Raw genomic sequence first — 18,721 nt, 5'->3', positions numbered from 1 at the left:
TCTCTATGTGTAGAACACCCTCTGTGTTGTTTTCATACAGGTAAACAAGATACTGAACTGTGTTCTCACTTTAGGCATACTTGTTAGTTTCTAAAGTTATATTCTGAGGACTCTTCAGAGTAGTCCATGCTGAGCTGTGCATGTCTTGAGGATGACCTACAAAGGTTTGCCATTTGGTACCTCCTTTCCCACCCCCCAATCATAGCTATAAGAAACTAAGAAATTCTGATTGACACACAGTTTGCAAGCACAGAAAGGTAGACTGTGTCTTACATTTGGGGTTACAGATAGGTAGCCGTGTTGGTCTGCCATAGTCAAAACAAAAAATTCCTTCCAGTAGCACATTAAAGACCAACTAAGTTAGTTCTAGGTATGAACTTTCGTGTGCATGCACACTTCTTCAGGTATCTGAAGAAGTGTGCATGCACACGAAAGCTCATACCTAGAACTAACTTAGTTGGTCTTTAAGGTGCTACTGGAAGGAATTTTTTGTTTTTACATTTGGGGATTCGTGATTCACTGTTCCAGACATACAGAACTGACTCCAGACTCTTGGGCACTGTGAAATGGAGGAAACTTATACTTCTCTCTTTTGAAGAGTGTTTCAACCTTTGAATCCAAATTGAGACTCAGTGGGTTTTTGCTAATTGTCCTAGTAATACAGTAAAATTAAAACTCTGCTTCCCTGTGACATGCTCTAGTTAGCAGCCTAAAACCTTGAAATATCAACTCCACAGTGATATGTGTGTATATGTGTAATATATGATCCAGAGGTCATGCAGGCTTGGTTGGTAATAGTGAATATGCTCAAACTATGAGCATATATTATAATACCCACTGATATTATTATTAAAGCTGCTTACATATTATTATTATTATTATAACAATAACAATAATTGTTTGTAGCCCTATAGAATGAATTAGGAGGGATTACAGCTGCACTTCTGTTGTTAAAAATATCAAAGAGTTCATTGAAGCCTATCTGCATTAGAAAGCATTGATGTGCACTTATGAACCAGTTTGTGATACAATAGGGATGAAGACGAGAGACTGAATGTCTGAACTCCCTGTATATACCATCATTTAGAAAGATAGGCTATGATAGAACCCTTCTACCAGAAGGGCATCTGGCATCTACCAGAAATTCTCCATGTGGAGGTACATTTAAATTTATTTTTCATTCCCTGTGGTTAGTGGTTTAGGAACAGATGTAAAACTTGAGCTGACTGTGTACTCCATCTCTAAGGATCACTGGGCAGGAATACGAAGGGAAGCAGCCAGAAAATGTCACCAATCCAGTGACATTCACTGCACTCATGAAAACCATCATCGGCATCCCAGAAAGGACTCCAAACTCTGAACTTTCATTTAAAAGAGAAAGCAAGTCTCTAGCCCTCCTTGAAGGAAAGTCATGGAGAACAATTTACAGGTGCCCTTCTAAGCAATTTCTGTGAAATGAACTAGACTTGCTGCTTCTGCTTGTTAGTGTTCTTAGCCAGTAAGTCAGAGCCGTAAATGAAAAGTTAGTTGTTTGGACACCAGGCAATAGTAATCCCCAGGGTCCTATGCTTTCCCCTCCCTTTTAGTGCACTTTTCCTGAATCTGTCTTATTTTCTAGTGCTTAGAATCTCCACTTTGCCCTTCCTTTTCCCCTAGCAAATAGGATGCATCTTTCCTGTGATGGTTTTGTCCACGATTAGGTAGTCCCTTATAGGTGATTTTCTGCAAATACTACTACACAATAGGTGTAGGTGGGTGTTAAAGACCTGCCCTCCCAATCCCCAAGAAGGCAAATGTAAAAACATTGTTAAGAGGTTCATGTATGTCTTCTGCTGTTCCAGAGCTAAAGACCAAGCATTCACTGGTCCAAAAAGGTTGGTGACCCCTGGTCTACAAATAAATGTTTCCAGTTCAGAAATCTGATTTAGTAAAGTGATACAAACCCCTTTGCAAAGTTCCCAGGACGACATCCACAGTTTACATATCTGTACTATAGTTATTGCTATTTTATTATTTTACCTTTTACTTTTTTGCTATGACATGACAAAAATATGCATTTTGTCACATTTCCAAACCACTAACTTTTACTCAGAATAGACCCACTGAAATTAATGGGCTTACACATTTTCATTCATTCCAATGGGTCAACTCTGAGTTAAACTTAGTTGACTACTGCCCAAAATTATTAATTCAATTTACATCCCACCCTTCCTTCCAAAGGAGGGAGGGACAGCTTTTTCATAGAAGTCCTTTGTTCTAGGAGCATCTTGATTAATAACCATCTAGTACAAACAGTAGGTACGCGGGTGGCGCTGTGGGTAAAACCTCAGTGCCTAGGACTTGCTGATCGTATGAGTCAGCGGTTCGAATCCCCACGGAGGGGTGAGCTCCCGTCGTTCGGTCCCAGCTCCTGCCCACCTAGCAGTTCAAAAGCACTCTTAAGTGTAAGTAGATAAATAGGTACCGCTTTATAGCGGGAAGGTAAACGGCGTTTCCGTGTGCTGCGCTGGTGCTGGCTCACCAGCTGCAGCTTCGTCATGCTGGCCACGTGACCCGGAAGTGTCTTCGGACGGCGCCGGCTCACGGCCTATAGAGCGAGATGAGCACGCAACCCTAGAGTCGGACATGACTGGCCTGTACGGGCAGGGGTACCTTTACCTTTAGTACAAACACTAAACAGCTTTAATTGTTTTGCTTTTGTTCTAAATGCTTAGGACTCATCCACTATTTAAAAACTGCAGGACATAACTAAAACAAAAAAGTAACCCTAAAAAGGAAATATTTTTATTGTTTTATTCCTATTTCTGTGGTCTCAACTTTGAACCTATACTTCCATAAAACTACATAGGTCTTTGTATTTGCTATCTACTTTTTGCATTTTTCCTATGCATTTACACTGCACTAGTCATGGAAACACCCAGATACAATGACACCAAAAAAGGACAGTGGCCCAATTTAGACATAATGCTCATGTTGAGATATAACACTAAGTCATGCTTTGGCATCACGTGAGTGCTTCCCTGTCCTCCTCTCACCCAGTAAATAATAAAAGTTCAAATGCTTTGGACTTTCCCTTGTTGACTCATCATATATGAGATAATGGATTATCTCAAACTACGGTTATTCTAAACAAACCAACTTCATAACCCATGGTGATTGCTAGAGTGAGTAACCATAGTTCCTTTTGACGTCTAAACTGGGAACCATGGTTGCCAGGTTCAGATCAAACCAGTCTTTGAAAACATGAGCTGGTGTCAGTTTCTAGTTGGCCCAGTTTGGCCATAACAGAAGGCCATTACTTATCATCTGTACAAGTCTTAAATCATGGCATGGAGAGAAGGGTACAGGCAGTGTGTGAATGGAGTGCACAGGCTCATGTCTCATGTGTAGCTCAGCTTAATAACATGTTACTGTACATTTAAACCAGGCGTTTATCATCTTCTCAAAATAATTTAGTCCCTTAAGTCCATCCCTATACTATTCCTTTTCTAGAAAACTTTCTAACACAATCATCTACATTGCTGCTTATTTCATTCCAAACTTAATTGAACATGTTGCAAGAATACCATCACTGATAAGCATACATCAGTAGATACAGTCACCAAAAACATAAGGGTGGCCTCGTGCTGATACAACCCTTATTCTATTTGATCGTTTTCTATTCTTTGTTTATTGCTATTCTCTTAATCAGATTAAAATGCCTTAAGGCAGAGAGGCCTGTCACTCTTACATGTTTGTTCATATCTAAAGCACTGAGTAAAATCAATGTTTTGATTTTGCTCATTCAACAGTTTGTTCATCGGCCTTCTTCTAAGATAGATTTATTCAAACTGATGACCTGAAAGCAAATGTTCAATAGCAAGGGCCTCTGCTCAACCGCAAATCTGGTATGAAATTATTCATCAGTCCATCACTTATTTCTCTACATATTGATTGGGTCTAATTAATTTCCATGTATTGTAAAAAGCATACCTTGCCCTTCAAAATTATTTGTCCATGGGCTACACACTGATCACAAAATTCAGATCTCACATTGGTGTGTTGGGAAACAGTCCACCATGGCCTGTGGTGTTTTGTTAGCCGCTTGATTTTGACTCAAGTTCAGTCTATGTCTACTTCATTTCTCTCCACACCCACCTCCATTCACTACTGGCAAATCCAAAAATATCTGTAACTTTTCCAGAATTCAATAGCAATGTTAAGCTCTTATATTTTCACCCACCCAGATAAAGCTTACCAAATTACGGACAAATGAGTGTAGGGATATCTATGATAGGCACATTTAATTTTTTATTTTTTTAAAAAAAAGAAAATTCCCATATGATATTTTTATTTTAGGATAGAATTGGATGAAATTTGCAGGCAAAGTCACATATTCTGAGCACATGAATCCTGACAAATTTTAGAAGGATAACTGTAGTAATTTTCCTGAAATTGCAACCATTATAGTTTCTGGATTTATAAATAGGAATATCTTAAACTTCCATAGTATTTTCCGGGCAATTGGTCTAAAAAATTGAAGAGATAGGGAGAGATACCCTAGAGTAAGACACTTGCCAAACTGCAGACAGATAAGACCCAGGGCTTTTGTGCTAGGCAGGCTGTATAGGTGATTCTGGAGTGGGCAAAATCATTCCCTCTGATTACAAGCTAATTCCACCTTCTTGATCCTGTAATTTTTCTTAAGCTAGAGACAAGTCTTTTAATTTTGCAAAGCGGCTCCCTTTCCCTCCTCCCGCCATAGCTTGGTCTTTCCCTTATATGGTAATCTTGGAGACATTTACTAATTGCTTTTTATGTATGGCTTGCTGAGGCACAACAAGGCATTTCAAGGGTCCCTGCTTTGACTCATGCAGCTTTGCACAAATCCTGCTTCATCTCAGACAAACTCAAAATCTCTCAGAAGCACCCTGCCTTGGCTTGGAATTCATCCATATCCAAAGCACATCTCTATTTCCCACCAGGTTTTATTGTACTTTTCCCCAGGTTACTTACTCCCTGTATTAGGTAAAGGTAAAGGGACCCCGACCATTAGGTCCAGTCATGGCCGACTCTGGGGTTGCAGCCCTCATCTCGCTTTATTGGCTGAGGGAGCCGGCGTACAGCTTCCGGGTCATGTGGCCAGCATGACTAAGCCGCTTCTGCCGAACCAGAGCAGCGCACGGAAATGCCGTTTACCTTCCCGCCAGAGTGGTACCTATTTATCTACTTGCACTTTGACGTGCTTTTGAACTGCTAGGTTGACAGGAGCTGGGACCGAGCAATGGCAGCTCACCCCGTTGCAGGGATTCGAACCGCCAACCTTCTGATTGGCAAGTCCTAGGCTCTGTGGTTTAACCCACAACGCCACCCGTTTCCCTTACTCCCTGTATTAGGAAGTTTGTAATGTCTGATGTCTCACTGTGCTTATCTTATGTTGGAAGCTGCCCAGAGCAGCTGGGGCATCCCAATTGGGTGGGAGGGGTATAAGCAATTAATAGTAGTAGTAACAGTGGTGGTAGTGGTGGTGGTAATAATCAATTTTTTCATCCTTTCCATGAGAGTAGACTTTTTAGCTTCAATTTTGTCCCCCATGCCTTTTAACATGTACACTGAGGTTGAGAACCTCTAGCCCATGGGCCAGTCTTGGCTCACCAGTGGATCCAATTGGGCTTGTGAGACCTTTTTCCAGAACCCATGCCACCCTGCCCATCAGATGATGGGCAGAAGGACAGGATTTAATCCTGCACAGGCTGTCATCTACTGAGCGAGGATAAAAGCCCTGTGCAAAGGCACCATTTGAAGCACCTTGCATGTGACAGATGCTTTAAAGAGGCTTCCACAAAGTAATGTAGCCCCTATACTCCTGTTTGAGCCTCTGGAGGATCAAATGAGAGCATAGGGGCTATTTTAAAGTATTCTACAAGTTTCTCCACTCCCTATGAGTTCCTGATTCTGGAGGCCTGAAATGGAAGCATGGGAAGACTTTGGTTCCTTCCACTTCCTTTTTAAGCCTTTGCAACTGAAAGCTTTAAATGGCAGTGCAGGGAGGCTTGCAAGCCACAGTGTACGACCACTGGGAAGAGTGAAGAAATAACATAGGGCATCTGTAACAGCACAACCAGATACCTTCATCTGCCCCACCAGCAACAAAACATGTCTTTTCTCTATCAGTCTCTACAGCCACAGCAGGCACTTCAACTTTCCAACAGTTTGACTTCACCTCCAAAGGTACACTCCTCCCTTGTCCCCCCGATACAGATGCCAGAAAGACACTATACACATATCAAATTTGACCTAGGAGGCAGATCTTGATAAGGATCTTGCCCATGTAGCCAAATGATTACCCACCTCTCATCTACATGAAACCAATGGGGCAGAGGGAGAGTGAAGTATGGGATCATCAGAATTCTATTACTCCAATACCTGTTTTTCCTTTGCACAAAATCCAAGTGAGGAAGTGCAATCCATGAATGCATATCTGGCTGCTGCTCTGATTATATCTCCTGTTTCAAAGGCAAATATTACTGCCTGAATCTATTTCCACCCCCCTGTTATCACTGTATCTTTTGATGTAGTCACTGGCACCCAGTGTCCAAAATTGTATGTGACATTTAATAACACTTTGTTCTGCATCTGTTTCATTTTCTCTGCCTTGAGACTCTAGTATCCAGTGCAAGTGCATTTGCACTCAGTGGTTATTGCTTATTCTAATGTTAATCAAATCATCAACCACCCACCCCATAAATGGTGAACGGTAACTAAGGAAGTTTCCATAAAAGTTAAGTGACCCAAGCTCCTTCTGGTTCCCTTGTAATTTGAGCAACGGACCTTATGGTCCAAATGTTTCATATTATTATTAAGGCTACTATTATTGGGTTGTATCCAGTGGCGGCTTTGAGTAAGCACTAAGCATTTCTGCTTGTGCAAGGTGGGGCTCCCAATTTTTTGCTGTTTCCCCAACTCACTGCAGCTTCCCATGCCCCCCAAGCTACCCCTGAGGATATGAGACACAGAGGAGACAAAAATAACAACAAACGAAGTTAGAGCAGAGTCAGAAAGGCAAGAGAAATAAAGGATGATTGATGCATTTATTTATGCAAACCACTGTCCAGCATATCAGATGATGAAAAATGTTATGTTTTCTCTCAATTTAAAACCTTCTATCAGCAAGAAACCTACACATATTGGGTCAGTTGCTTATTTAGGAACTGAACTGTGAGAGATTTAGTTTGAAGCCATTAGTCCAATTAGTATCTGCTATGCTTGCTTGTAGTATATTTTGCTGGACTGGGATGTTTGCCAGTGAAATGAGGGATAGCATGTCAGCCCCACAGTTCGAAATTGACATTATAAAAGTAGGGCAAATAAATTAGGTCTCAGTCATAGTAAGGGGAAATCAAAGCAAGAAGCAACTCAATAACTATTTAATAAGACTCATACTATGGGAATTCAAGAAAAACAACAGGTGCTGTGATTCAAGCATCAAAAGAATATACATTTGTGCTCCTTTTTCTAAAACATGTGATTACATTCTCACATTTTCTATCAAGTAGAAACCACCTCTGTGGTTTTAGGGCTATTAATTTAAGAGAGTCATCAGGGAAAATAAAGAGTAACTAAGGAACCTAAGAAGTATAACTATACACTCACAGAATAGCAAACTTCAGAATACACCATGCTTTACAATTCTTATACTTAATTGTACTTAATACATAAAACTTAATACTTCATTGGTGGGGCATCCACATGCAATTAATCATTTCAATCAATTCAGAATTGGTTTGGGTTTTCCCCAAGCCTTAAGAATGCTTAGAAAAGTATTCAGCTTATGATAAAAATTCTCCAATGCATGACAAGACCCACCAGCTCTTTCATCTGCCAATTTCTATCACCATCTCCTTTACTATATTTTCCCCAAACTTATGAGGGGTGATGGGATGAGAAGGATATGGCAGCCAAGCATTTCTGCAAATGCAGAGGGCTTTCCCCAAGTTTCCAGCTCTGTGCAGTCGAGACCTCTGATCATGCATAGGCCCACTATTTTTACAGGAAATGTGGCAAATGAGATAGCTTATCAGAGTGAACTGAAGGCAGTTCCATCCAGAGTCAGAAATATCAACCAAGCACACCAAGAAGGCTTTGTTGCTTTGGAATGGAAATGTCTTCAACTTACTGTGAGAACAAGACAAAATAAAAAAAAATTCCTTCCAGTAGCACCTTAAAGACCAACTAAGTTAGTTCTAGGTATAAGCTTTCGTGTGCATGCACACTTCTTCAGATTCTTCAGTTAAAAATGTAATATTACAAATTCCCAAGTGAACAACAAAAAGCCATTGTATCACGTGTGTTGCACAAAATGGCACATGTACCTGCTGAACAGAAGCCTTGAGAGTGTAATTAGTGCAATGAATTTTTGCCTCTCAGGGAACAAGTTTGATCCCTTAAGACCAAAGTAGGCAACCTGGAGAAACAGAGACGCAGAGAAATTTGTGGATGGGGTCTTTAAAGACATGCCAAAAGCATTTCACTACCATGGACTCTATTGTCACAGAGAATGAGAATCAGAGAGGAACTATTCATGAGGGAACAAACAACTATCCTCTTGTGCCAGGAATCCACCACCAGGGACCCAGGTTCTACTGATAGTGAGTGATCTGATTATAATGGAAACAGACAGTTGGATTTGTCATGGCCATGGAGATGGCACAATGATGTTCCTGCATGCCAGGCATGAAGGTAACAGATATCATACTTCATCTAGATAGGTTGGCAGATAAAGCTAGGGAGGTATCAGCAGTCATTCCACATGTCAACATCACTGACAGGAACAAATAAAATGTGGTTCTAGAACCAAAATTTAGGTTGGCATGTAGAAAACTGAAATCCAGGGCCTCTGCTGTAGCTTCCTCAGGTATGCTACCTGTTTCATGCATAGGACCAGTTAGAAAGGTGGAGCTGAGAGGTCAATGAGCAAACAAAATTGTGGCTTTTTATTTTATTTTTATTGCTTCTTTGAATTCTGTGGAATTCAAACTGCAATAAAAGAAAAGAAATAAAAGAAGCAATAAAAATACAATTAAAAAATCAATACTGTACAGATATTTAATGCAATGGATGCACCACTTGTGGTCTTCAGTCACAAATCCAAAGACATGCCATGGACCACCTGAAGGGGAGCCCCTGATGTACATGAAAAGGTCACATTACAGGAGTTCATTTAGCTGCTCCAACATAAACTTTGATTAAAGAATAAAATAGTGGTTTCAGATTTATGCCACTCACAATCTTTTACTGAAGGCTTTTCTAGTACACACTATATATCCAAGTAGTCCTTTCTTTAAAACAAAACAAAAAAAGGTTGAACGTGTACTATTTGAAGATAAAAGCATGAGATCAGTAAACATTCCAGAACAATTCTAAAGTTAAATGGAATGAAATTAGAAACCCAGTGTAATACTGTACATATAGGTGGTGTCCAATGTTGTCTGTCTGCAAATGGAATTTATTTGTCAGCAGAAAAAGCCAGAGTGGCAATTCTCAGCAGTTTCCCCTCCACTCTGCAGCCTCCTATGCCCCCTCTAAATTTGCTCCGGAGGATCCTCAAACATTCTAGTTTGCACCAGGGTGCAGCGGGCTGCAAGACTGGATACTACTCTGTGAAAATGTGATCACTTTAAGATATGTTAACCAGTGGCAGACCTTGGGACCTCAAATTTGCCCTGTGAAAAGCCAAAATCCCCCCACCTCCCCCTTTCCATTCTACATAATAGTTGTGGTGCCCCTAAGCTCTGCACCCAGTGCGAGGAAATCAGTCATGCGCCCCTAAATCCACCTCTGTGTTATTTTATGGAATTTGACATCTTGGGCGGGGGAGGGGGGTTGTGCCCTTCCACCAACCATGTTAGGATAAAATATTAATAGCTGAATTTGCTTTCTTGAAATGTGGTACCAATGGAATGAAAACTACTTTTATGCCATTCAGACTGCCATGGTAATTGTCCATAAGGTTCTCTCTTTGGTTATCAGATCCTAACTCCATTGAGAACATACCATATTTTTCGCTCTATAGGACGCACTTTTTCCCCTCCAAAAATGAAGGGAAAATGTGTGTGGGTCCTATGGAGCGAATGCAGGGGGGGAAGCAGGCAGGAAAACCCCCAAAAGCTGCACACAAGCTCCGCGCGGCTCTTGCAGGCTTTTCCTCAGGAGGGAGTAGGGACTGATGCGGCCAGTCAGTCCCTTCTCCCTCCTAGTAGAAAAGCCCACAGGAGCCGCGCGCTCCTTAAAGAGTGCGCGACTCCTGTGGGCTTTTGCGGGAGGTGGGGGTATTGCCATAGCCGCATGCAGCCTCTCCCTGCCGGAGAGGTGGCGCGCGGCTAAAGAAGCCCTGCACACCCTCTCCTGGCTGGAGAGGTGGCGCGCGGCTATGGCAGCAGCCTCTTTAGCCGCGCGCCACCTCTCCAGCCAGGAGAGGGTGCGCGGGGCTAAAGAAGCCATAGCCCCGGGCTTCCCTGGCAGCCTCGAGAAGCTCGCGGAGCAGCGGGAAGGCTTCGTGCTTTTCCGCTGCTCCCCGACCTGCTCTTTGGGGCTGGCGGTGGGGGAAAGCAGTGCTTCCCCCCACCGCCAGCCCCACAGGCTCGGGGAGCAGCGGAAGGCTGCGCGTGTTTCTGCTGCTTCCCAACCTGCTCTTTGGGGCTGGCGGTGAGCTTCCCCCCACCAGCCCCAAAGAGCAGGTCGAAAGGAACCTGAAGCCTGGAGAGCGAGAGGGGTTGGTGCGCACCAACCCCTCTCGCTCTCCAGGCTTCCAAGGTTATGCCTGAAGGCGACTGAATGCAGCTTGGATGGCCCCTTGTTTTAGAGGGGGAGAACAAGGGGGGGAAATTATCCCCCTCTCTGGGCAGCACCTTCTGCTGCTTCGCTGAAGGGGCGCTGGGCAGAGAGGGGGAGAATTTTTTTTCTTGTTCTCCCCCTCTAAAACAAGGTGCATCCTATGGTCCGGTGTGTCCTATAGAGCGAAAATTACGGTAGACTGCACTGACTGTATTCCTGGCATTTTGGCAGACATGGGGATAAAGGAAAATGGTGGTTGAACTGACTGATCCAGCAAGAATTCAAAATGAATTCTAAAGTGCTCCAAACTCAATCAGCAGCAGAAGCCGAGTCCACAGAAAATAACTATTTTTAAAGTCTTTTTGTTGGTTCATAAAAGGACAGATTACCATAATGTATTGTGTTTTCAATGGAGAAAAGTTTCTAGAAAGCCCAACGATCTAATGAATTGTTCTTAATCAATGGCCAATTGTTGTAATTTCTTATTGTAGCCTGAAATCTTCACATAGAAAATAATGGAAGTTGTTTAAAAACAATGGCTTCTAATCTCAATTGTAATAACTCACAAATAATTGTCAAAATCCATAGTTTCTTCATGCCATGTTTATGCTAATTTAGCTCAACGAGCTGATTATGTCTGTTACTATCTTTCTGATATTATATCAGAAAAAAGACAAACTAAAAGGCACAGAGAGTAGATAATGTGTAATCAACTAAAAATGTGGAATAAGTAAAAAGAAAAGGCAATTTATTGGCAATTGAAACTGAGCACTCCTTCAATGATAGGTTGTTATATAAAATTTCATATTTGGACGTAACCATTTCCGTGATATTGTGTGTGTGTTTGCAGAAAATATTCTACCAGATGATAGTGGTAATTTATGACTAAACTTACGTAAAATTTGTCAAATTGTACTTGAATGCTGTGACTCTTGAGTAGCAGCTTCATGCTAAGCATAATGGTAAAAGCGGTGTCAGAGGGCCTTGGACTTACTGGGAAAGGAAATGTGCTTTTCTGAGAATGGTATCTTAGAATATCATGAGATTTTTTAATATTTCCCTGTATTAGCAAAATATACAAATTCAGCCATCTTTGTGTAAACTGCATAAGGCCATGAAAGTGTAAGTTGTGTTAGCTTCTCTATAGTTTATCTCCAGAAAAGAAAAACTTTAATGAGTTTTATATCACTTAAAAACAAACTCTTCTGTACCTGTTGAACATATCTGGGAATTTAACAATAATTAAATTACTTTAGAAATGAAAAAAGGTGGAATAAGTATACAGTATGTAATTAAAATGTGCATCGATTTTTTAATTTACATCGGTGGCTGCACCTCTACTATCTGGAGCCGCAGTGCTGCAGGAAGCAGGAGAAATGGTTGAGATGCAAGAATATCTTTTAAGACAAGAGCACATTGGCATGGAATATTTTAACACCAACCCTAGACACCATGAAGGTACAGTGGTACCTCAGATTAAGAACTTAATTCGTTCTGGTGGTCCATTCTTAACCTGAAACTGTTCTTAACCTGAGGTACCACTTTAGCTAATGGGGCCTCCCGCTGCCACCACACCATTTCTGTTCTCATCCTGAAGCAAAGTTCTTAACCTGAGGTACTATTTCTGGGTTAGCGGAGTCTGTAACCTGAAGCGTCTGTAACCCAAGGTACCACTGTACTGCCAAAGCACCTTGCCTACAGTGCAGATTGAGTGGCTCACTTGCTTGTATCTGACAGAAAACTTCCCAAAGGCATTGTACAGACCAGATATATTAGTTATGCATTGACGACTATACAATGTACAACTGAACTCACACAGTTTTGTCCTCGTGTAGATGCAGCTCTTGGGAAAGAAAATGACTATTGTCTTCGGGTACAATCCAAAGACAGACTCATGTAAGTTCCGATGAGTCAGAACTGAAGCAAAACATCACATAAATCATTCTATGCTGGGTCCTATGAACTCCAGATGGAGTTTGTTGCCTCCGTCTCATTGCAGCCTCCCGATCCTGACATCCAAAGACCCTTAGGAATGGTGTGATATGAGACATGGGGTGGTCACAGCTGGAGGGGACCAGCAAAAATAAGGACAGCCTTGTCTGGTGAGCAGGAGCTCCTTCAGTTTACACAAGCCATCCGTTGGATCAAATTCACTGCCTTCATTTGATGTATTTATTGTGTCTCTTTTATTTGCAAACCATCACTCTCCACTTCCAGCCACTTAGGCTGGAAAAGAAATTATCAAGATGGAAAAGTTTGACAAAAGTCACCACTAAAACTAAGTACTTACTTAATCACTTCCTCTGTCTAAAAATCCAGGAATGTGGTGGGTTGGTGTCAACTGTGTTTTGTCCCTAAAAAATGTTAACTATAGTTGTTTAGGAAGGCTTTGCTGCTTTCTCAGTGTTAAAAAGAGTAACCAGAATAGTTGGGTGGAAACACACACTTTCTAAACAACAGATACATTTTTTATCTTGATCAATGTGGAGCCAGAAGCAAAATGGGAGTAATAAATGACAGGGGCCAGGTTATGATCTGAGAACACATGAAAGAAACCTCCACCTTTTAAAAACTAAGCCAGTGCAGGAGATTGGTGCCTTCTGCCAGGGAACACAGAGAACAGAAATGCCGAGAGCCAGTGTTGCTTCTCCTTTATGATTGCAAAAAGGATTTCTTTGGGGTCTATTTGCCTCCACAACGAAAGACAACAGCAGACTCTCCTGGAACTCCGGCTGCTATGTACATAAAGCTGGAAGGCTGGTGCCTTGAGGTTTTAGCCTCAGAAGACCTGTACCAATTAACAGTTCAATAGGCACTTGGAAAGCCTGAAAGTGAATGAGCCTTGCATACCCTGGAACTTTTCAGGACAAGGCAGGGAAAGTTAGGGAGATCTGCCGAGGATCAAGCACCACGCTCTGTACCAGACGCAACAAAACCAGGGCTGTGGAGAGCCAGCCAGAGAAATAAGGCTTGTCAGAACAGCTGGAGCAGCAACACTGAAACCATGAGCGACAGTAAGCAAATCAACAGGTTAATTTGCATTTTAAAATGGCCTAAAACCCAGCTACCACTTGCAATATGTTTGGGAAGCACCAAGTCAGCCTGGCTGTTTACCAACCGGATCCTATTTCTAACAGTCATCTGGAAGTAAAGTTAAAAGTAGCACTGATTTCAATGAAGTCATTTCGAAGTCATTAGGTCAAAGTAAACCAGAGGGTAAACCTTCTGTCCTGAGTTCAAACGATGCCCGCTGCATCAATGTAAGAGCGGTGAGCAGGGATGGTCCTATTTTAAAGCCGCCTCCTTTACTATGCGAAACTACTAGGGATGAGGAAAGCAGAAGGCAGCACCATCGCGTTGAGGAGGCGCGCATCACCAAGGGAAGGCGGAGGCTCATTCAAGCTTACCTGGAATCCAAGCCTTGAGATCTCAGTCCCAGGTAGGAACTGGGTTGAGGGAGGGGGTGGCGCTTTGCACATGGACAGCGGCAGTCGCGTTCTTTCCCCTGCCCCCTGCAAAGGAGCTCTGACTCAAGCTGCGATGGGGCAGGAAGGGCGAGACCCGTTCGGGGTTAGGCTGTTCTCTGCTTACCTGAATGCCGGGAAGAGGTGAAGAACCTGGGTGCCTGCGCGCCCGCTCGCTCCCTGGAGGAGGACGACGACGACGACGACGACGAGATCACTCTGGCTTCTCGATCCACCGAGGCGGAGGAGTAAAGGGCGCCGCCGGTCGTGTAGCGCCGAGCGATGACCCGTTCCGCCCCCAAGGGGTGAAAAGGCGCCTGGTGCTGAGCGCGGCTGTGGCCGCTGCCCCTCTCGCGAAGGGCTTTGAGCAAGAGTTCCAGCAGCGCCTTCCTGTCCGCCGCCGCCGGGCTCTGGAGGTCCCGGGTCTTGTTCTTGGCGGCGGCGGCGCCCTCGACTCTGGGCGCCCGTCCTGAGGTGAAGAGCAGGAAGAAGAAGAGGGCAGGCAGCGCGTGGTGGCGGCGGCGGCGGCGGCGGCGGCGGCATGGCTTGGCCCCTTGCATCTCTCGGCCTCCTGAGGGGAAAGAGAGCGAGGCGGCGGAGGCAGCGCTCGGCAGTTAGCTCCTGCTGCTGCTGCTGCTGCTGCTGCTGCCCCTTCCCGCCCTCAGCTCCCGCCTCATCGTGGGGCTGGCACCGGCCGCGCAGTCTGGGGCTCGAGCGGAGGGACGACACGCCGAGCCCCGCGAGCGCGAGGCCGCTCTGGGCGGCGGGTTGGTCGCTGCTGCTGGCGGGCGCGCCAAAGGCACGTGTCGCGGTTGCCGCGCCGGGGAGAGAAAGTAGGGCGTCCGCGCGGCGGCGGCGGAGGCGGCTTCCCAGAGGCTGGAGCCCTCGCTCCTCTCGGCTTGGCCGCAGCGAGGGGTGTCAGGCCAGCTCCCCGGGCGCGCGCTCCGCTAATAGTCCCAGCGGGGGCCTCGCCAGTTGCCAGCCCGGACGCTCGCTTCGCGCTCGGGTCTGGGCCCGGCGTGTGAAGGGAGTTGGAGAAGGAACACCAGGCGGAGCGGGAGGAGGAGGAGGGAGGGGCTCTTGGGGCTGGTCCCGCCGCCGCGACCCCGCCCACCATCAGGCCGCCGCCGCCGCCGCCGCGGCTTCCCTTTTAGACCCCGGAGCCCTTTAGGGCACATTTATAGACACGGATTATGAGGAGGGCATTAAGCAGGCCACGCATTTCGCGATCCGCGGGGCTTTAGGCGGGATTTGCCTGGCTTTCTTTCCCAAGCGCTCCTGGGGCTTTAAAGCGCTCGACGGACGAGTTTTCACTCGGAGCAGGGGGGCGCCAAGTAGGGTGCGGGGGGCTCCCCCCACTCCCCTCTCCCGAAGGAGAATTTGTGAATGAATTTGTAGGAGTATCTGCTTATTTCTTACCCGGATCTTTAGGTCTGTGATCAAATATGGGACTCCACACACACACATTGCTCGGCTTATCTCTCTCCGGGGCGCGCCGTTGCACCCACGTTGCGCGCACCTCGAAAGTGATTCTTTGGGGCGGGCTAGTTATTTGTTTGTTTGTTTGTTTTCAACACTGCACAACGCCTGGATTTTCTACCCCAGTTTATTGATTTCCCCCACCATGGAATATGGCAATTTGAAAGGATTTGTAATTTGACATCTTTTCTAGAATGGGCACCCAGGACATGGAGGATTCGTCCGAGGTGCTGTTCAAAATCTAACTCCAGGACTTGGAAGCAGCAACCTGACTTCGATTTTTAAGCATCTCTGTTCAAACCTATTAAGAAATTACACCCTTAACCCAAAATTATATTCAGAAGCCAAAGTCTCTCTTTCTCTCTCCCTCAAACACAGCTAAAATCTTTTGCATCGCGAAATACTATATTCTCTCTTTTTTTTTTTTTTTTTTTTTAGCCCTTCCGGAAAATTCCTTGGTCGTTCCTTTTTTTTTTTTTTTTTTTTTTTACAGTGTAATCCTATGCTTGTCTACTCGAAAATAAACCCTAGGAAATAAAATGGAGCTTGGTGGAAGTGTTCGCAAAATTGCAGGTTTAATATCCCTCCGCCTCTATCATCGACGGCAACTGCAATATTTGGATTCGTAATCTGTCTTTATAGGGTGGGGTTTTTCTTCAAGCTCTGATTTGGGTGGTCTTACGCCTACACCCACCCATACCTCTATCGCTTTAAATCCAGCCCTGCCCATTCTGCTGAGTGGGGCCCTGGGCTACCTTCCCGAGGACACCCATGTTTTAGACCCCCTCGGAAAAAGAGAGAAGAGATTGGAAACCCGACCACGAAGGGACTCGGGCTCCCAAGCTCGGTACTTTATCCCCCTAAGTAAGCTCTCCAAATATAGCGAACAATTAGGATTAAGGGAGGGAGAATATTAATTCAGTTATTCACAAACCCACTTCTTTGGGTTCTGTCTCTTCCAACTCCCTTTCACCCAGTGCTGTCTTTGGGGGGGAAATCTAACGGGGGGGGGGACACAGAAACACGCACCCACCCGGTGGTCGTAGCGTCTGCACAAATGCAAACTTCTTCCATTCACCTTCCTGCTTGGCAGGTGCATCGCCTGGGAAGCGATTTCACTGTTCCTTCATACCTCCCACCCCCGAGGGCACCCTGATTCATTTCAAGCAGAAATATACTAGTAGACCCTAGTAAACCCTAGTAAACCCTCAGTAATACTCAAGGGGCCCCCGTCCATTCACAACAACGTTGAGAGACCTGCCTAAAGCCTGCCGTGAGTCTTTTCAGGGGCGAGGAAAGGACTTTACCGTGCCAAAGTTGCCTCTTCGGTCCTGCGACTTCCCCGCTTGGAGGCTGGTCTGCGATCCGTAAAAACTGCGTCCTGGGCGTCGCGTCGCAGCCGTCGGAATTGGCTGCCATACACCTGGCTTATATAGTTCCGCCTCAGCCAGTCCGCTGGAGTGCTATCGACTTTAGGTGGGTGGAAGGCAACGAAGTCTTCTCTTAATCATTCTTATTCGGCTCAACGAGGGTCTCCCCCCTCCCTCCTTTTTTTTCCTGACAAACTTCCTCCTCCCCACTTTTTTTCCTCCCCTGAGGACGCAGGTTCAAACTCATGGAGATGACTCCCCTCCGCTACTTGTGAAATGAGATTGTCGCCCAGATTAGAGGATACTCAGAGCTCATATATCCGAGCGCTTTGCTTTCTTAGGTTAGTGGGATTCCCTAGCATTGACGTATGGGGGGGGGGATGACCGGAGTGGGTGGGTGAGACACGCAGCAGGAAAAGTATTTTTCCTCCTAGAAACTGAATTGAGAGTGAAAGACCTTCTTCATTTCAAAGGACAGGTTGTGTATAAATTGCTCAAAACTAACCGTGAGTTGATCTTGGGAGAAAGGGGGGGGGGACGACACAGTAAAGTTAGCATCAAAAGGGAGAACAAAAAAAAAAAGAGCCTATTCAAAGTTTTATCTATTGCTGCAGAATGCAGACACACCATTTATTCAAAGTACACTCCCCACCACCACCCCGCGCCCCCCACAAAAAAAGAATACTGGGAGATCTAGTTTATCCTTCACAGGACTACAACTTCCAGCACCCAAAACTACAGTTCCCATGATTCTTTGTAGGACAGGGATTTATTTAGAATGCACTTTAAATGTATAGTGTGAAGTGACAATAAAATATCTTATGACACCCTCACAATAATTCATTCAATCAACCATGCTGGTGTAAGGGAAGCAGAATGGCCTCAGTCCAAGGAAAGCATTTTAAACCCACCAAAGTCAATGGTCTTTGAATATAATTTAAAATGTCTGCAAAATAAAAACAAGAAAATGTTTTTTTTATGCACAGAATCAATTGTTTTGACACGGCCCTGCTTTGAAAATAAGAGAAAGAGTCACTTTCCCACCATAGTGTTTACTGCTGCAAGAGAGCACTGGGACAAAGTTTTTAATGAGATCCAAAAACGAATGGGGTTGTGGTCCAAAAAGATCCAAGCATATGTGTGCCTACTCAGAAATAATTCTCATTAAATGCAATGGGACCTATTCTTACGGAGTGAGCTTTAAGATGTGCTCCTTTGTCCTCCCCTTCCCCCACTTTCCCCATCCCTCTTCCTCCTCATTTTGGCTCTTGCAGGTTCTGCCACATTTTCCCAGCAGCTTATTGGATGTGTGGGAGAATGTTTTTTTGAAAATGGGGCTATGGAAACATTTATCTGTATCCCTCTGAAACATGACATCTATCTGAGCAAAATCATTCGTTACTAGGGGTATCAACAATGTCAGGATACTTTTGGTAGAAGTGTTAGAAAGCTGATATTTAGTATATACATAGTCCCAACGCACCTCCATCTCATTTTGCTCCAACAGGAATTTACGGTAATGTGAATGATCCCACATTTTAGAGGAAGGCCTCATGCAGACTGGAATCATAGAATCATAGAGTTGAAAGAGACCAC

General features: G+C 44.5%; 1 protein-coding gene across 2 annotated transcripts in view; it reads right to left on the bottom strand.

Annotated features, from left to right (window-relative positions):
- Positions 1-17,378, bottom strand: part of ALKAL1 (ALK and LTK ligand 1) — a 33,582-nt gene extending 16,204 nt beyond the window's left edge. Inside the window, exons 1-2 of one of the 2 annotated variants that reach the window (XM_081874775.1) lie at positions 17,063-17,378; positions 14,404-14,847 (exon numbers count right to left, since the gene is read on the bottom strand). In XM_081874775.1, coding sequence (XP_081730901.1) covers positions 14,404-14,847; positions 17,063-17,174 — 556 coding nt within the window. In that variant the 5' untranslated portion in view covers positions 17,175-17,378. The remainder of the gene's footprint in view (positions 1-14,403; positions 14,848-17,062) is intronic. The other variant, XM_081874774.1, reaches the window with a different exon arrangement.
- Between the last annotated feature and the right edge of the window lie 1,343 nt (positions 17,379-18,721).

The sequence above is a fragment of the Podarcis erhardii genome (genome assembly GCF_964252035.2).
Source record: "Podarcis erhardii genome assembly, chromosome: 8".
NCBI lineage: Eukaryota > Metazoa > Chordata > Lepidosauria > Squamata > Lacertidae > Podarcis > Podarcis erhardii.
The sequence above is the reverse complement of the archived record's forward strand: the minus strand, read 5'-3'. Positions and strand labels throughout refer to the sequence as shown.